Here is a 17204-nt window from a genome sequence, read left to right as displayed (position 1 = left end):
CCTATGGGGCGAAAAATACGGTAAATTGTAAACAGATAAAAACATTAGCAGGATTAGTTTAATAACCTGCAGTTTTACAAGAGCATATATTTACAGCAGATAATTAAATGAGCAAGTTAAATGAACTTGAATTTGCAGAAGATATTAAGAAATAAATTTAAGGAGCCGCAGCAAAAGAGGGAAGGAAGTCAAATTTTGGAATGTCAAATTGATTGTAAAACTAATGAAATGTATAAATTTGAAAAGTATAAATAAAAAACTAAGAAAGAAAGAAAAAGAAGTGGTCCTGTACAAAGAGAAAGCTGCCAGGCCCCATTGCTTGGTGCTGACAATGCGAAGGTTGCAGGTTTGACCCCCATGAGGGGCAGCTGCAGATTCCCGCCTTCAGGGGGTCAGACTAGATGACCCCCAAGGTCCCTGCCAACCCTCCAATTCTAGGATTTTAATAAAAGGAAGGGAATCCAGGCACAGCCTTGGTCATGAGAGGGTCTTCAAGACCCCCCCATCCAGCTGCCACCCTTGGACTAGATGGCCCCAGGAGGGCCCTTCTGAGACTAGGAAGTCTTCCCTTGGCACTGCAGGCCTAGGAGGCCGGGCAAAGGGGACCTCCCCCCATAGCCAGAGATAGGCTCCGCAGGACACAGGTGCTCCACTCACCGGCCACTCACAGACCCACATGAATGTGCCGGACCCCTGCTTGGCATCTAGAAGGCACCAGGCCCACTTTCCAGCCGGGGCCGGAGCCCTGGTGCCTTTATGGCCCGGTTTTTAAATGTATCTAATATAGCTTTAATTCTATCAATCTGTTAATGCTTGATTCACACCCCCCACAATGTTATTAGCTGTCCTTATTTTTATTTTTAAGCTGCCTTGAATATAAAAGGGTATAAAATAATAATAATAATAATAATAATAATAATAATAATAATAATAATAATAGCTCTGCATTCTCCACCCACCCCATTCCTGCCTCTTCAGCCACGTCTTCCAAGGGCAACCCCCCCAAGCTCTGAAGCCCCCCAGCAGACCCGCCCCCCCGCCCCTTGGCCTGGATGCAGGATCCCTCCTTGCTCCCCCCCAAAAACTCACACTCAAAGTCCTCCTCGCTGTAGCTCCGCCCAGCCTCCTCCACGTTGCGCGGGTGCGAATCCTGCAGGATCTCCTCAAAGCGCTCCACCCGCAGGGCTTTGCTCAGGTCCTTCTCTTCCTCCTCCTCGGCCGCCTTCTGCCCCCCAAAGGTGGGCGACGTGGGGCTGGGCCCATCCTGCTCCGGCTGCGGAAGAAGCCCAGAGGCTGAGAGGGGAAGGAGAGAGACCCCCCCCCCTGCAGAAGCTCCACCTGCTGAGCCCGACTGCTCTTCTCCGGGTCAGACTAGATGACCGTTGGGGGTCCCTCTATGAGGCAGGAGAGGAGCTTTGCAGGAGAAACCTCTGGGACTCTGTGCTTCTCTCTCCTCCATTGCAGGTTCCTGGAAGTCAGCTAGATGCCTGCCAGCCAGGGGCTTTTCAGGGGCCATTCCTGCCTGGCAGGGGGTGGTTTGGATGCCCACTGGGGGTCCCTCCCTTCTCTACAATGCCAGGCACAACCTCCTCCTCCCTTGCAGGCTCCCCAAACCCTGCAGGATTAACCGGCTGTGCAACTACTGCATGTGAAAACAGGCAGTTTAAAAGGGGGGGGCGCAACTCAGCAACTCCCCACCCCCAGAAGACGCTCTGCTTGCCAGGATGTGAGTCCAGAGCAGCGCCAGCCTCTGCCAGGGAAGAGGCTGCCGGAGGGAGGGAGGGACGTGGGGGCAGGCAGGCGGAGAAGCCCCCCCTCCCCCCAAGTTCCTGCCCATCCCGCGAGGGGCCCTGGAGGGGGGGTCCCCCTCTCCCTACCTGCGCCATGCCAAGCTTTGCCCCCCGCCCCCGCGGCTGCCCCTCCGCTCTCCCTCCTGCCCGTCGCTCTGCGCCTCCTTCTCCGCCGGCCTGGCGCTTTATGATGCTGAGCTCCTCCCGGGCCGGGAAGGTCACTTCGCCCGCAGAGAGGAGGCGGCAGGCGGATCCGTCCCCTCGTGCCACTCCAAATATTGACGGGGAGAGGCCCCCCCTTGCGCCGGCAGACACCCGAGCAGATTAGCCGGCAGGAGGGGGGGGGAGGAGGAGGAGGAGGAGGTCCCCCCCCCAGGACTCAAGGTGACAGCAGCACGGAGGCTGCCAGGGAGAGGGGGGGCATTGCTTCCTGGCCCCCCAAAAGTGCTTCACGGGGAGGGGCTGGCTGCCCTCCCCCTGCCCGGAGCCCCCGAGGCTGGGCAGGTAAGAGGATCTCCTTCGCGGGAGAGTTTTTGCATTGCTATCGGCCAGGGATGCTCCAGGTGCGAATCCTGCATTGCAGGGGTTGGACTGGATGACCCTCGGGGTCCCTCTAAGTCCCCATTTCTCAAGAGGGGGTGCACAGAAAGGCCCCTAACTTGCCCAAGGGGGAGGGCAGGAATATCCTGGGACAGGCCCCCCCAGCCCATCCCTGCCACTCTTTGGGGCCACTGGCAACCCCCCGAAGAAGCCCAGCAGGGCTTAGGGTCCCCCTCTGGAGGGCCCCAAAGAGGAGCAACTCCCCCCCCATGCCACCATGTCCTGGAACGTGTGGCAATAATGGCGCGTGCCTCTGAGCATGTACAGAGTGCTTTCTGTCTCCGCAGCACAGGCAACAGCCCACGCCCCCATGGAGCCAAGGGGAAGAGGTACCCTGGGCTGGGGGGCCCTAGAGATTGGAGCCAAGACCCCCAGCACACGCTCAGGGGAGATTTGGGAGAGATTCGCTTTGGTGTCCCATCTAAACCCGTTTCGTTTAATTTGCATCTGAAAAGGCATCTGGTCGTAAAACATCTCCGGGTGGTTTACGAGAAACGTTAAAGTTGTCCGTAAAAAGTTTAAAAGGGTTGTAAAGCACTAAAACTAACAGTGGAAACGAATGAAATGAACTCGGAGCGAAAGGGCTGCCAAGCGGGCACCAATCAGAGAAGGTGCTTGGCTGGCGTCAAGTGGCAGGGAGTTCCACAGAGCACATGCTGCTGAATTAGTCCTCCCAGCCTCTCCCTTTCCCCCCACCTCCCTCTCCCCCACCTCCCACCCCTCCCCAAGTCACCCAGGAGGGGGTCTCTCCTCTTCCTGCCCCCCACCCAGCAAGCAGTGCTTGGCACCCAAGACAGGGGAACTCCCGGCCTCTGGTGAAAGTCTGCCCCCACCACACGCCCTCACTTGAGTGGGGGGGGGGAACCTCCCAGCTCCCTTCTCCTTTGCTGAAATGCCCCCCAGGCAGGAATTGCCCCATGGGAGATGAGAGCTGGTGTTCCCACCCTGTGGGCGTCAGGAGAAAGCTGCACCCAGAGACCCCCCTGCCGCCCCCTCCCCTCCATTCCCCCCCCCCCCGGCACCCAGGCCTCCCCAGGCGACCAGGTGGCATCCTTCAGCCTGGCAGCGACTGGGGGGCTGGCCTTACCTGTGGGCACAGCAAGAAGTCCATGGCAGCCCAGGGTGTGTGGGGGGGAGGAAGGGGTGTGTGTGTGTTTGGGGGGAGGAAGGGGGGGGTCCCAGCAGCACCCAGCCCTCCCTGCCTCCTCCTCCCAGACGCTCCTTCCTGGGTCACGGGACTCGCCCAGTTGGGGGGGGGGACCGGGGAGCAGGCAGCCATGCAAAGGGTTAATCATTAACCCCGCAGGAGTTCAGCGCAGGCGGCTCCCAGTGGGGCAGGAGGGGGGCTGGCGGCTGGGTCCCCCCAGGGCCATAGGAGCCAGCTCCCGGGATCACGGCCCCTTTGGTCCCCCCATAAAATATTCGAGGGGGTCGGGACCCCCAAAGTCGAGAGGCATTGCCATTTCAAGGGGGTGTTGATGATGCCCCCACTGCTGCCCTCCATCCTGCCCCTGCCAGGAAGTGGGGCTGATGTGAGGGGAGGGGGCCAAAGGAGAAAGCTCCCCCCGCTGCAATCCCCCACCCAATTAAAGGGCTGGAGCGCTTTGCACATGCTCTGGAGCTACTTCCTGGGAACTCAGTTCTGGGGGTGCTGCAGAAGGTGAGCAGCAGGAAGGGGGTCAGCAAGTTCTCCCCCCCCCCAGCCTGCTCCAGGCCTCTGCACCAGCCCCACCTTGACCAAGGGGGCGAGGACACATATCCCAGCATGCACTGCTCTCCCAGGAGGCCTGTGGGTTGGCCTGGGATTCCTGACCGTTCCTGCAAGGTCCCAGCAGGCAGCAGTTCCACAGGGCTTCCTGAAAAGGCTTTTGGGGGCTTGAAGGGGGGGCAGGGGGCGGCTGGCGCACTGCAAAGCAGGGGCTGCCCCACGGCTCCTTCCCTTCCCCAGCAGGCCTCATCCTGCACGTCTGAGGGCTACACGGCAGGCAGAAATTCAACTGGCAGAGCTCTTCCCATGCCCTCCAGGCTGCTGCAGTTTTGCCCGTTAGAGCCCAGCTTCACCGGGGGCTCTGTTCTGAGCTCTGCCCCACACAGGACTGGAGGGGCTGAGCCAGGTGCCCCATGGGCTGGGGAAAGAGGTGGGCAGCACATGGCGCAGTGCCCGCTTGCGCCTGCTCTCCTGGCACCGCTTCCCAACGGAGCAACCCGGGCTCACCTTTCCGCAGCATCTCAGGTGTCGGAAGCCCCCTGCCCGGCCCCCGCCCAGCCCCCCCCCGTGGCCCCTGTGAGGTCCAGAGAGGCTCACCTGAGGGCCGGCCTCTGCTACTCACCCCCTCAACGGCCCCGGAGACCATGCGGTGGAGGTCAGAGGAGACCTGCGGGCGACTCATGGCGGGCTGCGGGCAAAGGCCCCTCTAGCCTTTCTCTTTCTCCCTGGCACTCAGAGGGCAGAGTGAGGGCACCATAACCTGCAGAGAGAGAAAAAAGGCCAATTATCATGGAACCAGGGACCGCCCAAGGTCATCTAGCCCAACCCCCGGCAAGGCGGGAATCTTTTGCCCAAGGTGGGGATGAATCCCCGACTCCGACCCAGATGAGGGGCCTTCTGCCCGCCTGGCTGCCCACAGGGCAAATGGCACCTCTGGGGGCTTGGAAGATGCCCCCCCTGCAAGAACCATCCACAGAATGGGGAGGGAGGGACTTTTGGCAAGGCAGATGCCCCCTTTCTCCTCCAGAGGGGGTCCCTGATCGTGGCCCCTGCCAGGCGGGCTCCGGCAGCGCCAGCGGGGCAGGAAAGAGCTCCTTCCAGTGCCCAGCGGGCAAAGTCGGGATCCCATGTCTCATGAAATAAAGAACGAGGAAATCGGAGGAGGAATTGGGCAGCGGGAGGGAGGGAGTTGGGGGGGGGGAGAGGATTGGAAGCAGAGCTTGACTGGCCCCCTGCCAGGGATGCTGCGGGTGCGATTCCTGCATTGCAGGGGAGGGGTGGGGCTGGATGACCCTCGGGGGTCCCTGCCGAGGAGGAGGCACCTGAGCAGGGAGGCCAGGGGGAGAGGCGGGGGCACCCCTGGAAGGGGACCAGGGAGGCGGCACTGGGGGCTTTGGGGGCGAGAGGAAAGTGTGGGGCCCCCCTCGCTCTCAGCACTGGAATTCGTGGACAAAACTGAATGTCGGAAGATTCCCAAGGGATCAAAGGCAGGACTTATTCTTGTAGGGCAGACTGGATTTTCCTGGAAATGACCAGGGTTCGGGCAGCAGAACGGCGTCCGGGCGGTTTTTTTGCCAAATCAGTAAAATGTCCAGGAACACCCAGACATATGGCAAGGGTGGTAAATCACAACAAAGCCCCCAAACTTAATATTTTTGGGGAGATGTTACTGGTGGGGAAAAACAGCTCTGGACAAGTTTGTCCAGATTTTCACTTTTGGGAACCTGGGAACCCTATTGCAGGGCAGAGCTAGACTGTGGAACTCCCTGCCACAAGAGGCAGGCCTGGCCACCATGAAAGGACTGAGCAAATCCGTGGAGGAGGAGAGGGCGATGGCTGGGCTCTCCCTCCCCAGCCAGAGGCAGCAGGGCTCTGCTGGAAACCAAGGGAGGAGTTCGAATCCTGCAGGTGGGTTTCCCCTGGGGGCGCCTGGATGAGACGGCTTCCTCCCTTTGCCTTCCTCCAGCAGCCAGGCTCTGTTGACGTCCTTACAGAGCCTTCAGGCCCAGAGGCAGTCTCTCTGGACTCTGCGGTGCAATGGGGCATTCGGACGCTGCACCCGATGGGCCCCCTTTGGCCTGACCCTGCAGCATTCTCCTGGGTTCAGCGAGGGAATCCCTGTTCACCAAGGGCATGTGAGGAGCCCATGTGGAAAGAGACCCCTGGGAATTTCCCCTCCCCCCACAAACATCCTGCTCAGGACCCCCTCCTTCTGCAGCCCCCGTCTCAGGGTGGGGGTGTCTCCCACCATCGCTTCCCAAGCTGCACTTCTATGACGAGTTCCACCTTCAACCTCGCTGCCTCGCAGGGGGTCGGTCTGGATGACCCCTGGAGGCCCCTTCCTGCAAAGGCCAGCAGCCTCTTCCTCTGGGAAAGCCTTCTTCCTCCTCGCAGCTGCTGCCATGTCCTGACCCCGGGAAGATTCCTGCATCCCAACGAGGAGGAGGAGTGCGCTCTTCCCGCTGGGCCGGGCGGGTGAGGCAGAGGCCACGCTTGTCTTGGCCTGGGGCTCTCTCGCGGCAGCGGGTGCCAAGAGCAACGCCAGGCCCAGAGGGGGATCGGGTCCCCCCAGGCAGCCGGTGCGGCTGGTCTGAGCCGGCCCAGGCTCAGCTCCCCCCGCCGCCTGCTTTCTTGACATGAATCGCACTCGTGACTCAAGAGAGCGCTGGGGTTGCCCAGCCTAAGTCCCTGTGCCCCAGAGCAGGGAGGGTGGCAGGGGGTCTCGGGGCATCTGGGTGGAGTGGGGGGAGGACACTGGGAGACAGGCACTGGGAGTCTTCAAAGGGGAACGTGGCGTTGGGGGGACCCCACGCGGTCATCTAGCCCAGCCCCCCACAATGCAGGAGTCGCCCCTGACGGAGAAGAGTCATCGCATGAAAGAATTGAAGGCTTGGGACCCCAAGAGGTCATCCAGACCAACCCCATCCCCTGAAATGCAGCAATCACAGCAAAAGTGTGACAAAGGTGTAACAGAGCGCCATCTCACCTCTGCTTCAAAACCTCCAGGAAAGGTGGGCAAAGTGGCCTCTGTGAACGTGCAGAGGGCCTTTCGCTCGGGCTGCTGGGTGCAGCGTCCTTTCTGGAAGCCAGACAGTTTTTGCCTCCACCCCCCGAGGGCCTGTCTGGACCCCCCACCTCTGACGATTTGCCCCCCACCATCGTGGGGCTGGGCTCCCCCCCTTTGCTCACCTCCGTCGCTCCCCCAGCGACCAGCTGCCCCTGCCTCCAGCTGCCAAGTGAGGGACAGCAGCTTCTCGCCGCCTCTTATGGCTCCCCCTGCGCCTCGTGACGCCAGCTGAGCGGTGACTGTCCCTCACAAGGGACGCTCACTCACCCTGCCGTCACCCACAGGGCCGAACTCTGGCTCGCCCTGCAGGGAGGGGGACACACACACATTCCAGGCAGGACCCACAGGGGCACCAGGTTCTCACAGCCCCCCACAAACCATCCAGCCCCCCATGCCAGGTCTGGCAATTCCTGCCCTGCTGGGATTCCTGCCTCACTGGGGTTGGGCTGGATGACCCTCGGGGTCCCTTCCGAGTCTACAAGGCTATGGTCCTGGTTCCAGATCCCCCCTCCCAGCTGGCAGGCCCCACAGCATTGTGGGCTTCTCTGCCTGCCTCCTTTGCGAGGCTCCCTGGCTGGTGGGGCAGGAATGGCACTCAAGGCCCAGGCAGCCCCCTCCCCAAATAAGGTAAAGGGACCCCTGACCATTAGCTCCAGTCGTGACTGACTCTGGGGTTGCGGCACTCATCTCGCTTTATTGGCTGAGGGAGCCGGCGTACAGCTTCTGGGTCATGTGGCCAGCAGGACTAAGCCGCTTCTGGCAAACAAGAGCAGCGCACAGAAACGCCATTTACCTTCCTGCCAGAGTGGTACCTATTTATCTACTTACACTGTGTGCTTTCGAACTGCTAGGTTGGCAGGAGCTGGGACCGAGCAACGGGAGCTCACCCCGTCGCAGGGATTCGAACCGCCAACCTTCTGATCCACAAGCCCTAGGCTCAGTGATTTAACCCACAGGCCTTAATCTCTGCTTCTCCGAGAACAGAGCAGAGCAAGCGGTGGCAGGCGACTCGAGCAAGCGAGCCCTTTCAGATTCCAAGGATGCCCAAGCAGCCCCCCAAGCCCCCCCCCAATGGAGGGGGGCGGAAAAGAGCCCCCTCCCCACTCTCTCGGCCACGGCATCTTTTTGCTGAGACAGCATCCCTTGCTTGGCAGTGGGCTGGACTAGAGGGCCTTTGGGGGTCCCTTCCAAAACTCGGGTGCTATGGCTCTGCCTGGATCCTGCCAGCCTGAGGGGCCGGTGACTCCTGTCCCAAGGCTTTCACAGCCTGCCCCCAACCCCCCCCCCTTGCACAGGATAGGCAGGTTGGGGGGCAGAAGAGGAAGAGGGTTCCACAGCACCCTCTGCTGGAGGAGCGCAGGAATGCCGGCCCCAGCCAAGCACAGAAAAGCCCCTTTTTCTCATGATGGGGATGGGGGGACCCTGCAACCGCCCCCCCAGAATAGGGCTGGACTCCAACTCCCATCAGCCCCCAGGGCCAAAGGAAGAAGCCCCTCCAGACATGATGATTGGCAGCTGGAGGACCATGAGCAGAATCTAGATTTAATCTTTCCAGGCAGGGAACTGCATCTGTGTTCATTTGCTAGGGATGGAGAAGTGGGGCAGGCGTGGGGGGGGGGAAGGAAGCTTCCCCCAGGCCAGGCCAGAGGTCAGAGCTGGGACCTCTTGACCAGGGTCAAGTGCAGAGGCAAAGCCCCACATCAAGAGGGGGCTTTCTTCGGAAGAGGGTCAGCCTGTCCCATCTCTGGGGCAGGGGCTCAGAAGACTAGTGCGCCCCCCACAAAATGCCCCCCCAGCCCATGCCCCCGCCCCTCTGAATAAGCAGATTCCTTTCCTTAATCCGGCCGCCCATGTGTGGAGCAGGAGGGGAGGATTAAGAGCCGGTAAACAAATTTCAGATTGTTCTGGGGAAAGCCGAGCTGAGAAGAGGGGGTCAGACTGGTTCTCACGGGTGGGAGAGTCCGGTGGCGGCCGCACACTCCTTCCCCAGCCCAGCAGGAAGGAGCGGAGTCACGGGATTGCAGAGTGGGACCCCTGAGGGTCATCCAGCCCACCCCCTGCAACGCGGGGATCTCGGCTCAAGCATCCGGGACAGAAGGCCAGCCAAGCTCTGCTGAAAAACCTCCACAGACTCCCAAGGAAATCGCTTCCCCTGCGGAACAGCTCTTCTTCCCGTCAGAAAGATCTCCCTGACATCTGGTCAGAATTTCCTTCCTTACAATTTGAATCCATTGCTTTGAGTCCTGATGCAGAATGTGAAACTCCTTCCTTGCTCTCTGCCTGCATTCAGCAGGGCTAAGCCTCTGGGACGCGCCCCTGAGGTTGCCCCACAGCGGATAACACAGTCCCTCTGGGCACGTGCAGAGTGCCTTTCCCACACCCGTTGCGGGTGTTGGAAGAGGACCGACCTGCCTCCCCAAGAGGGAATGTTTACTCCGAGGGTGCTGCGGGACAGGGAAACATTGCCACAAAGATGGCCGTCTGCCAGAGGGCTGGACTAGATGTCCTTCAGGGACCCTTCCAACTCTACAGTTCTAGGATTCCGAGCCTGGAGAATGCTGTCCTTGGAGGGTTTGATCTCCCAGCATGAAGGGGGGTGCAGCCGTTGCAACCCCCCCCACTGCATCCCTTTAATCTAAGCACTAATGCACACAGGGGGTGGGGAAAGGGCACTCTGCACATGCTCCAAACTGCTCTGCCCCCATTCCTCCTCTGCCCCCATTGCAACCCAGTCCTGCTCCTGCAGCCCCCCCCCTTGGGCCTGCCCCCACCCAGGGACTGACACCTCTCTGGCCCCCTCCAGGACCCCCGCCCATGCCTACCCTCCCTGCCTACCTTGGGGTGCCAAGGCGGTGGGGGCCAGCGGCCTCTGAGCGGCACCTGCGAGGCTTCTCTCTCCCGGCTCCTCTCTGCCACGCTGCCAATCTCCTGCCTTGGCACCCAGGCGCTCGCCTCCTCCTGAGCCACTCCCCCCTGCGCCACCCAAATATTTCACGGGGCTTTAAGCGGCGGACAAAAGGCCCTTGTGGCCGAGGGAGACGCCGGGCAGATCAGATCCCGGCCAGGCTGGGCCAAAGACCCCACAGCGGCCGACCCCCCCCCCCGCACCGCTCAGCGTTTAATTACAGACTGGCGCACCTCCTGAAGTCACATTCCAGGGGCGAGCCCCAACTGGCCCGCCTGATCCCACTAAGGCGATTATGGGGGGGGCAGGGGGCCTGGCAAAGTCGCGGCAGAGAGGCAGCCTTTCGCCCTGGTTCTCCGGAGGACAGACTGTGCCCCAGTCTCCTGACCCTGGGAGAGGGGGCTGCAGCCAGCAGGCAGAATTACAGGATTGCGGCATTGAAAGGGACCCCAAAGGGTCATCCAGACCAACCCTCTGCAATGCAGGAACCGCAACTGGAGCATCCGCACAACCTCTGCTTGGAAACCTCCAGGGAAGGAAAGTCTCCCTGTCTTGAGAGATCTTCCTAAGGCTGAGTTGGCATCTCAAACTCTCGAACCTTTATTGGCATTTATGCCAGATTGCAGTAGGGTTTTCCACAATAAAAACCTAAATCTCACGCTTAAGTTAATGTATAACGTTGTAGGATAGACTTCGTTTCGTGTGGCAGAAACGTGGCCACTATCTGAATCTTATAGGTCAGGAAGGGGACCTTGTCTTTGTCCAGATGTCGCTCCCCACTAACAACCAGCTGATGAACCAACTTTGATCGAATGGTCTCATGCCAGGGACAGTGCAAAAGAACATGCTTGACCCAGTCTAGCTGTGTCATAGAATCGCAGTCGGGTTGGAAGGGACCCCAGGGGTCATCCAGTCCAGCCCCCGCAAAGCAGGAATCTCAGCTCCAGCCTCCCTGAGAGATGGTCATCCAGCCTCTGCTGAAAAGCCTCCAGGGAAGGAGAGTCCACGCTGTGAGTGGCGTTTTCTGGGCTCTCCCCTGCAGGACTGGCAAAGGGGTCCCATTCAGTCTCGCTAGCAGGGACGCCCTGGGGCCATTCAGGGTGGTCCAAGGGGAGACTCCCCAATTTGGTTCCAAAGTTCTTGGAAATGGTCGTCTATCCACCTGTGTCTAGTTCTCTCAAATGCAGGATTTCCCGCTCAGTAGTGCAGTCAGGATCTCCTTTCTTGCCTTTTAATTTGTTATTACTTATTGAATTTATATGGTGCCCTCCATCCCAAGATCTCACAGATCTGAATCCGGCAGTTTGCGTCCTGCTTCCTAGAGCCACAGAAAACCAGCTTGCTCCACCTTCCCTTGAGATATGGCTAAACACCCCCAGCTCCTTCAACCGTTCCTCATCAGGCTTAGTTTCCAGACCCTTGATCATCTTGGCTGCCCTCCTCTGCCCACCTTCCAGCTGGTCAGCATCCTTCTTATAATGTGGCTCCCAGAACTGAACCCAGGACTCCAGGAGGTGGGGTCTGACCAAGGAAGAAGCAAATGCTCTGGAGGTCAGGATCCGAACTCAGGGCTTCAAGTTGCTAGAAAGGAGATTCTGACTAAATTTCTGAGGGCAAGAGCCGTTTGGCAGTGGAGCTGCCTCCCTCGGAGGTGGAGGTTTCAAAGCAGAGGTTGGAGGGCCACCTGCAGGGGCCTAATCAGGGGGTTGGACTACAGGACCTCTGGGGACCCCTTCCCACTCTGCAATTCTAGCGCTCCATGGCTTTTGCAGGGGAGCCTGCAGTCGGGAGGGAGAGAGGCACAGGCGCAAAACCTTCCAAGGAGGACGAAGGTCACTCTGGGAAGGGATCACGTTCAGCCACATCCTTCCTGCTCCTTCTATTGGCACCTCCGCCCTGGGGGGGGGCAGGGACTTCTTCTCAGACAGGATTGCCTCTCCCCTCCTGCAATTCCTTTCACGTTTGCTCCCCAAATCGCTCCAGCCCCCCCCCCCCCCCGCGCTGGAACAGGCTCAGCGGATCCCTGCTTGTTTGACCGCAAGGGGTCAAGTGGGGCTGCTCATCAAAGGGGGTTTAAAACTGGGGGGGGGTGTGTGTGAAGGAGGACAATGAATCTTGGGGGCTTGGAAGGGGTCTGACCGCAGCAGAGAGAGATGGAGAAGGCTTTGGGTTTTGATGGAGTTGCCTGATTCACTCCTGGGCCACGAGAGCAAAGAATCCTACAGTTTGTAGGGACCCCAGAGGGTCATCCAGCCCAACCCCCTGCAATGCGGGACCCACAGCCAAGGCTTCCATGACAGGTGGCTTAAAACCCTCCTCCCTGCCCTGGCCTCTCTGCCTGGGCCCCAAGAGGAAAAGGGCTGGAGGGGGTGTGAAAAGGGCTGGCCAGAAATACCCTCTCTCAACTGGGCACCCTGAACCAAAGCAGGGCACCTCTACCCTCTGGGCGTGGTTGGTACAAGGCTGGGCCTGAAAGCTCCACCCCTGAGGAGACGGGCCAAGTGCCACAACCCCAATGAGGACTAGAAAGTTGCTTCTCGTGAGCAACGTGAAAGTCACGATTCCCAGACCCAGTTTTATACTATGCAGCCTAGGACCCACATACCTACGGGACCGCCTCTCCTGGTCTGCCCCACGGAGGACCTTGAGGTCCCCAAATGACAGCACTTTGGAGGTCCCAAGCCTCAAGGAGGTTAGATTTGTCTCAACTAGGGCCAGGGCCTTTTCAGTGCTGGCCCCGACTTGGTGGAACGCTTTGTCACAAGAGACCAGGGCCCTGTAGGACTTGACATCTTTCCGCGGGGCCTGCAAGACGGAGCTGTTCCGCCAGGCCTTTGGCTTGGACTCGGTCTGACCCTCATGTTTCCCTCCCCTTATGGTCTTGATTTATCAGCTATTTTAAAATGAGGCTGCATTTTAAATTGCATATTAACCTGTATTTTAAATTGCTTTGTTTTATTTTTTTCTATTATGTTTTCATTGTAATTTTATTGGTGCTAGCCGCCCTGAGCCTGGCTTTGGCCGGAGAGGGCGGGGTATAAATAAAAACATGGGAGAGACCTGGATTCGAATCCTCACTTGGCCATGAAGCTCAGTGGGTGGGACTGGGAGCAGTCCCTGCTCTCTCAGCCTAGCCTTCCTCACAGGGGTGTTGGGAGGATAAAACAGTGGGGGGGGGGGGAGGAGAAGATCCATGCATGCCCCCTGGAGCTCCTCGGAGAACAAAGATGGGCTTGGCAGCAGTGGCCTCAGTTCTCCAGCTGGGCAATGGGCAGAGCAGGGGCAGAGCTGAGCTCACAAGGTGGCACAGTTGCCCGGCTCTGTCGCTCAGCCCACAAGGCCACCCCGAAAGTGACTGACTGCTGGGGGGGGGCTCCCTCCAAGGCTCCAGCATCTGCCACTCTCCCAATTGCCAGCCTCGCCCCCCCCCCCCCCCCCCGGTGAGAAGAGCACCCTGCAAAGCCCCAGAGAGAAGCCTGGACGGGCAGAGCCAGCGCCAGGCGCCTGCCACCCGCCCAGACCCAGTTAAAAATAGCCGCCTGCCGCCTCCACAGAATAAGTAAGACTATCCTGAGGATGAATCACGAGAGTGCCCCCCCCCGCCCTTCAGCACGTGCTCAGAGGCTCCTTGCGGACGCAGCAGGTTTCCTCTTCCAGCCTCGCACACAAACCTCTCCTCCTCTTCCTCCCCTGCCCTGCACGGCCTCTGCAGATCCAGGAGGGTGCAGAAGCCGGAAGGAGACTCTGCCTCTGCCCTGGAGAGCAAAAGGCACTCTGCGCGGGCTCAGAGGCAACCCAAACTAACAGCAGCATACATGAAGTGTCCAAAGAGATCAGGCCCCTCCCCCAGATACAGACCTGAAAGCTGACATAAAGGCCGAGGGATGTCGTACCGTGAAGCAACCTTGCGCCTCAGGGCATGTGCAGAGTGCATTTCTATCAGGCCTGAATAAGCCCCAGAGGCCACAACACTGAGCTGACCAGGTTGGAGGCTGCGGGAGCTGGCAAATATTCCCTCCGCCTCAACCTTTATCCATCAGGAGAACCACAATGTAATAATAAGAATAATAATAACAGTAATAATAACAGTAATAATAACAGTAATAATAATAATAATAATAATAATAATAACTGTGTTACTTTTACTGTTGTTAGCCACACTGAGCCCAGCTTCGGCTGGGGAGGGCAGGACATAAATACAAATTATTATTATTATTATTATTATTATTATTATTATTATGCCCCACCCATCTGGCCTCACCCAAGCAGGGTCTCCCCTCTGGCTTCAAGGCTGCCTCTTCCACTTCTCTTGGCTAAAAGAGACTCAAGTGCCTGGCAAGGTTGTTGGGGGAATCAGAGAACGGCAGAGTTGGAAGGGACCCCCCAGGGTCATCCAGTCCACCCCCCTGCAATGCAGGGACCTGAGCGCAAGCATCCACGACTGATGGCCACCCAACCTCTGCCGACAAACCTCCAAGGAAGGAAGACCCAAAAGCACTCTGCACGTGGGAAGCCAAACCACAACGAGGGGGTTGGACTAGATGACCCCGGGGACCCCTTCCAGCTGTGGCTGGGGGGCCGTTGCCACCCCCTGAAGGGCACCTCCAGACCACGGAAGAATGAAAGCAGCGGCTTCTCTCTCCAGAAGCCAACGGCCAGGAATCTCCCCTCTGGGCACCCAGGAACCGGCCCCCTCCACTCACCCCATAGGCTCCTGCGGCTGCGGCTGCTTCCTCCGTGGGGCGGGCAGAGGGGTCCGGCGGGTTTCCTGCCCGGGAGCTGCTCAGGAAGCAGGAAATCCTGCCAAAGGCCGCCTGTCGGCTGCCAGGGTGGCAGCCCCTGGGGAGGCAGGGAGGGAGGGCAGGCAGGCAGCTGCTGCAGCAGGAGAAGGGGGCACCCTCTGCCCAAGCGGCTGCCCTGGCACTGCCCTTGGCGGAGGCTGCAGAGTTCTTTATACCTGCCTCCTGGCAGGGAGAGAGGGAGGGAGGGAGGGGGGAGGAAAAGTCCCCACAGCAGCAAGGAAGGGTGTGGGGAGGGACGCCGGTCCCCATAAGTGCCACTTCAGCGCTGGCCACTCCTCCTGCGGGCACCGCAAACACACACACACACAGCGCAGGCCACAGCTGCTCCCCTGCCAGGCCAGCTGCCCTGCCCTGCCTTCTCCCCCCCCCACTTGTGGAAAGCACTCTCTGCATGCTCAGAGGCACTCTCACCATATCCCTGCCCATCACCCCATGAAAAGCGGGTTCCGGGGCCAAAGGGGACCATCTAGGGCAAGCTTCCTCAACCTGCAGATGTTTTTGGCCTACAACTCCCATGATCCCTAGCTAGCAGGACCAGCGGTCAGGGATGATGGGAATTGTAGTCCCAAAACATCTGGAGGGCCGAGGTGGAGGAAGCCTGGTCTATAGGGCAGCGTCCCAGATGCCCCTCTCGAGAAACACAGGATCCAGCCATGACTCTCCCCTCCTGCGGCTTCCAGCCACTGGGATTCGGAAGCATTTAATAATAATAATAAAATTTTATTTATATCCTGCCCTTGCCAGCCGAAGCCGGGCTCAGAGCGGCTGCCTCTGAAATTGGAGGGCAGAGCAGAGCCTCTCTCCTCTCCAATCCACTTTGGATCCACATTGAGGTCGCCGGCCATCTCTTCCCCCTGTGGCAGGGAGTTCCACAGCTCCATGGGGCAGGAGGAAAAAGACCAGCCAACTGAGTTATGGGGAGGACGGGGCTCCTCTGAAAGTGGACCAATCTTGGGTGGCCTGTTGGGTGGCCTGTTGGGTGGCCTGTTGGCCAGCATGGGGTTGGACTAGATGACCCCTGGGTTCCCTTCCGGCTCTTTGCTTCTACGGCGGGAAGGGAGAGACACCCCTGGGATTGTGCAGCTGGAGCAGGGGGGCAGGGGAGGGCCCTGGGCGAGGCACCCACGGGGGGGGCATGGGGGGGGCCCTGCAAGGCTCCCGCCACCTCCCCCCCCAGCACCCAGCCAATTCCTCCCCCTGCGGGGGCTGCTGTGTCAGCAGGGCGGCCGGCTGGCCTGGGTGGTAAACCAAGCCCTGCTGCTAATGTCAGGGTTGTGGCAGGGTGCCCCCCCCCCGTCACCCAGACAGCCTCTCCCTCTTCTGGCCCCACTGCCCTGATAGGGGGTCATTACCTGCCCCCCCCACAAGCAGGCTGGTTATTTCCTGCCCCGCTTCTGCCCTCAGGCAAGACAGGAGGAGCAGCAAGCAGTTAAGACCTAGTTGTGGTGGGGGGCATGAATGACACACTCCCCAGGCAACCTTCCCCACCTCAGCACCTTCTCTCAGAAACTCTTTTTGAGGGGGTCAGGCTGGATGACCTTTGGGGTCCCCTTCCAATTCTAGGATTCAGTGGCCTTGGAAGGCAGGAGGGCTCTCCTTCATTGGAGGTTTCTCAGCAAAGCTCAGGTGGTCACCTGCCAGGGATTCTTGAACCGAGACGCCTGTCTGGCAAGGGGGTCAGGCTGGATGACCTTTGGGAGCCCCTTCCATCTCAACACTTCCAGGGGAGGGAGGAAGATTCTCCCTCTTCCTCTGCCATGCAGATGCCAATGGCTGCACTGGGGGGGACATCATTGGCGTTCTTGGCTGTGACACCCCCCAAGAGAAAGAAAGCCGCCCCAGGAAGTGGGCGCTGTCTTGCACCCACCCGCCCCAGGTCCCCCCTTCCGAGTTAGCTCAGGATGCAGCCAGGCCCAATGGCATTATGAGGAAACAAAGGCGTGGCCTGAGCAGGCACTTAACCTGGCAGAGACCAGGGTTCGAATCCCCCCTCGGCCCGGAAGCTCCCTGGGTCTCTCTCAGCCTGACCTACCCGGCAGGGTTGTTGTGGCGATTACCAGAGGAGAGGGAGAGAACCACGTGCGCCACTTTGAGCCGCTTTAGGGATAAGAGATGGGATATTGATCCATCCATCCATCTTCAAACCAGAGCGCTGGAAGGGACCCAAGGGTCATCTAGTCCAACCCCCTGCCATGCATGAAGTTTTTGGGGCTCAAACCCAGGACCCTGAGATTAAGAGTCTCCATCTCTGCCGCCTGAGCTGGGGGGCAGCGGGCCCTGGGAAGGACCCGGCTGTGGGGAGGGCTGGTAAGGAAATTCAGCTGGCATAATG

The 17204-nt window shown here is 59.5% G+C and overlaps 1 protein-coding gene across 9 annotated transcripts in view; it reads right to left on the bottom strand.

Moving 5' to 3' along the window:
• Nucleotides 1-17204, bottom strand: part of SLC4A2 (solute carrier family 4 member 2) — a 58408-nt gene that overhangs the window by 22969 nt on the left and 18235 nt on the right. For 4 of the 9 annotated variants that reach the window (XM_083466628.1, XM_083466627.1, XM_083466634.1 and 1 more), the window contains 2 exons: nt 4721-4858; nt 1090-1273 (listed from right to left, as the gene is read on the bottom strand). In XM_083466628.1, coding sequence (XP_083322754.1) covers nt 1090-1273; nt 4721-4780 — 244 coding nt within the window. In that variant the 5' untranslated portion in view covers nt 4781-4858. Of the gene's footprint in view, nt 1-1089; nt 1274-3477; nt 3573-4695; nt 4859-7287; nt 7307-10000; nt 10112-14773; nt 14995-17204 lie in introns of those variants that run through there. The other 5 variants (XM_083466629.1, XM_083466630.1, XM_083466632.1 and 2 more) reach the window with 5 other exon arrangements.

Source organism: Podarcis liolepis (genome assembly GCF_965112155.1).
Source record: "Podarcis liolepis genome assembly, chromosome: 12".
NCBI classification, from domain to species: domain Eukaryota; kingdom Metazoa; phylum Chordata; class Lepidosauria; order Squamata; family Lacertidae; genus Podarcis; species Podarcis liolepis.
The sequence above is the reverse complement of the archived record's forward strand: the minus strand, read 5'-3'. Positions and strand labels throughout refer to the sequence as shown.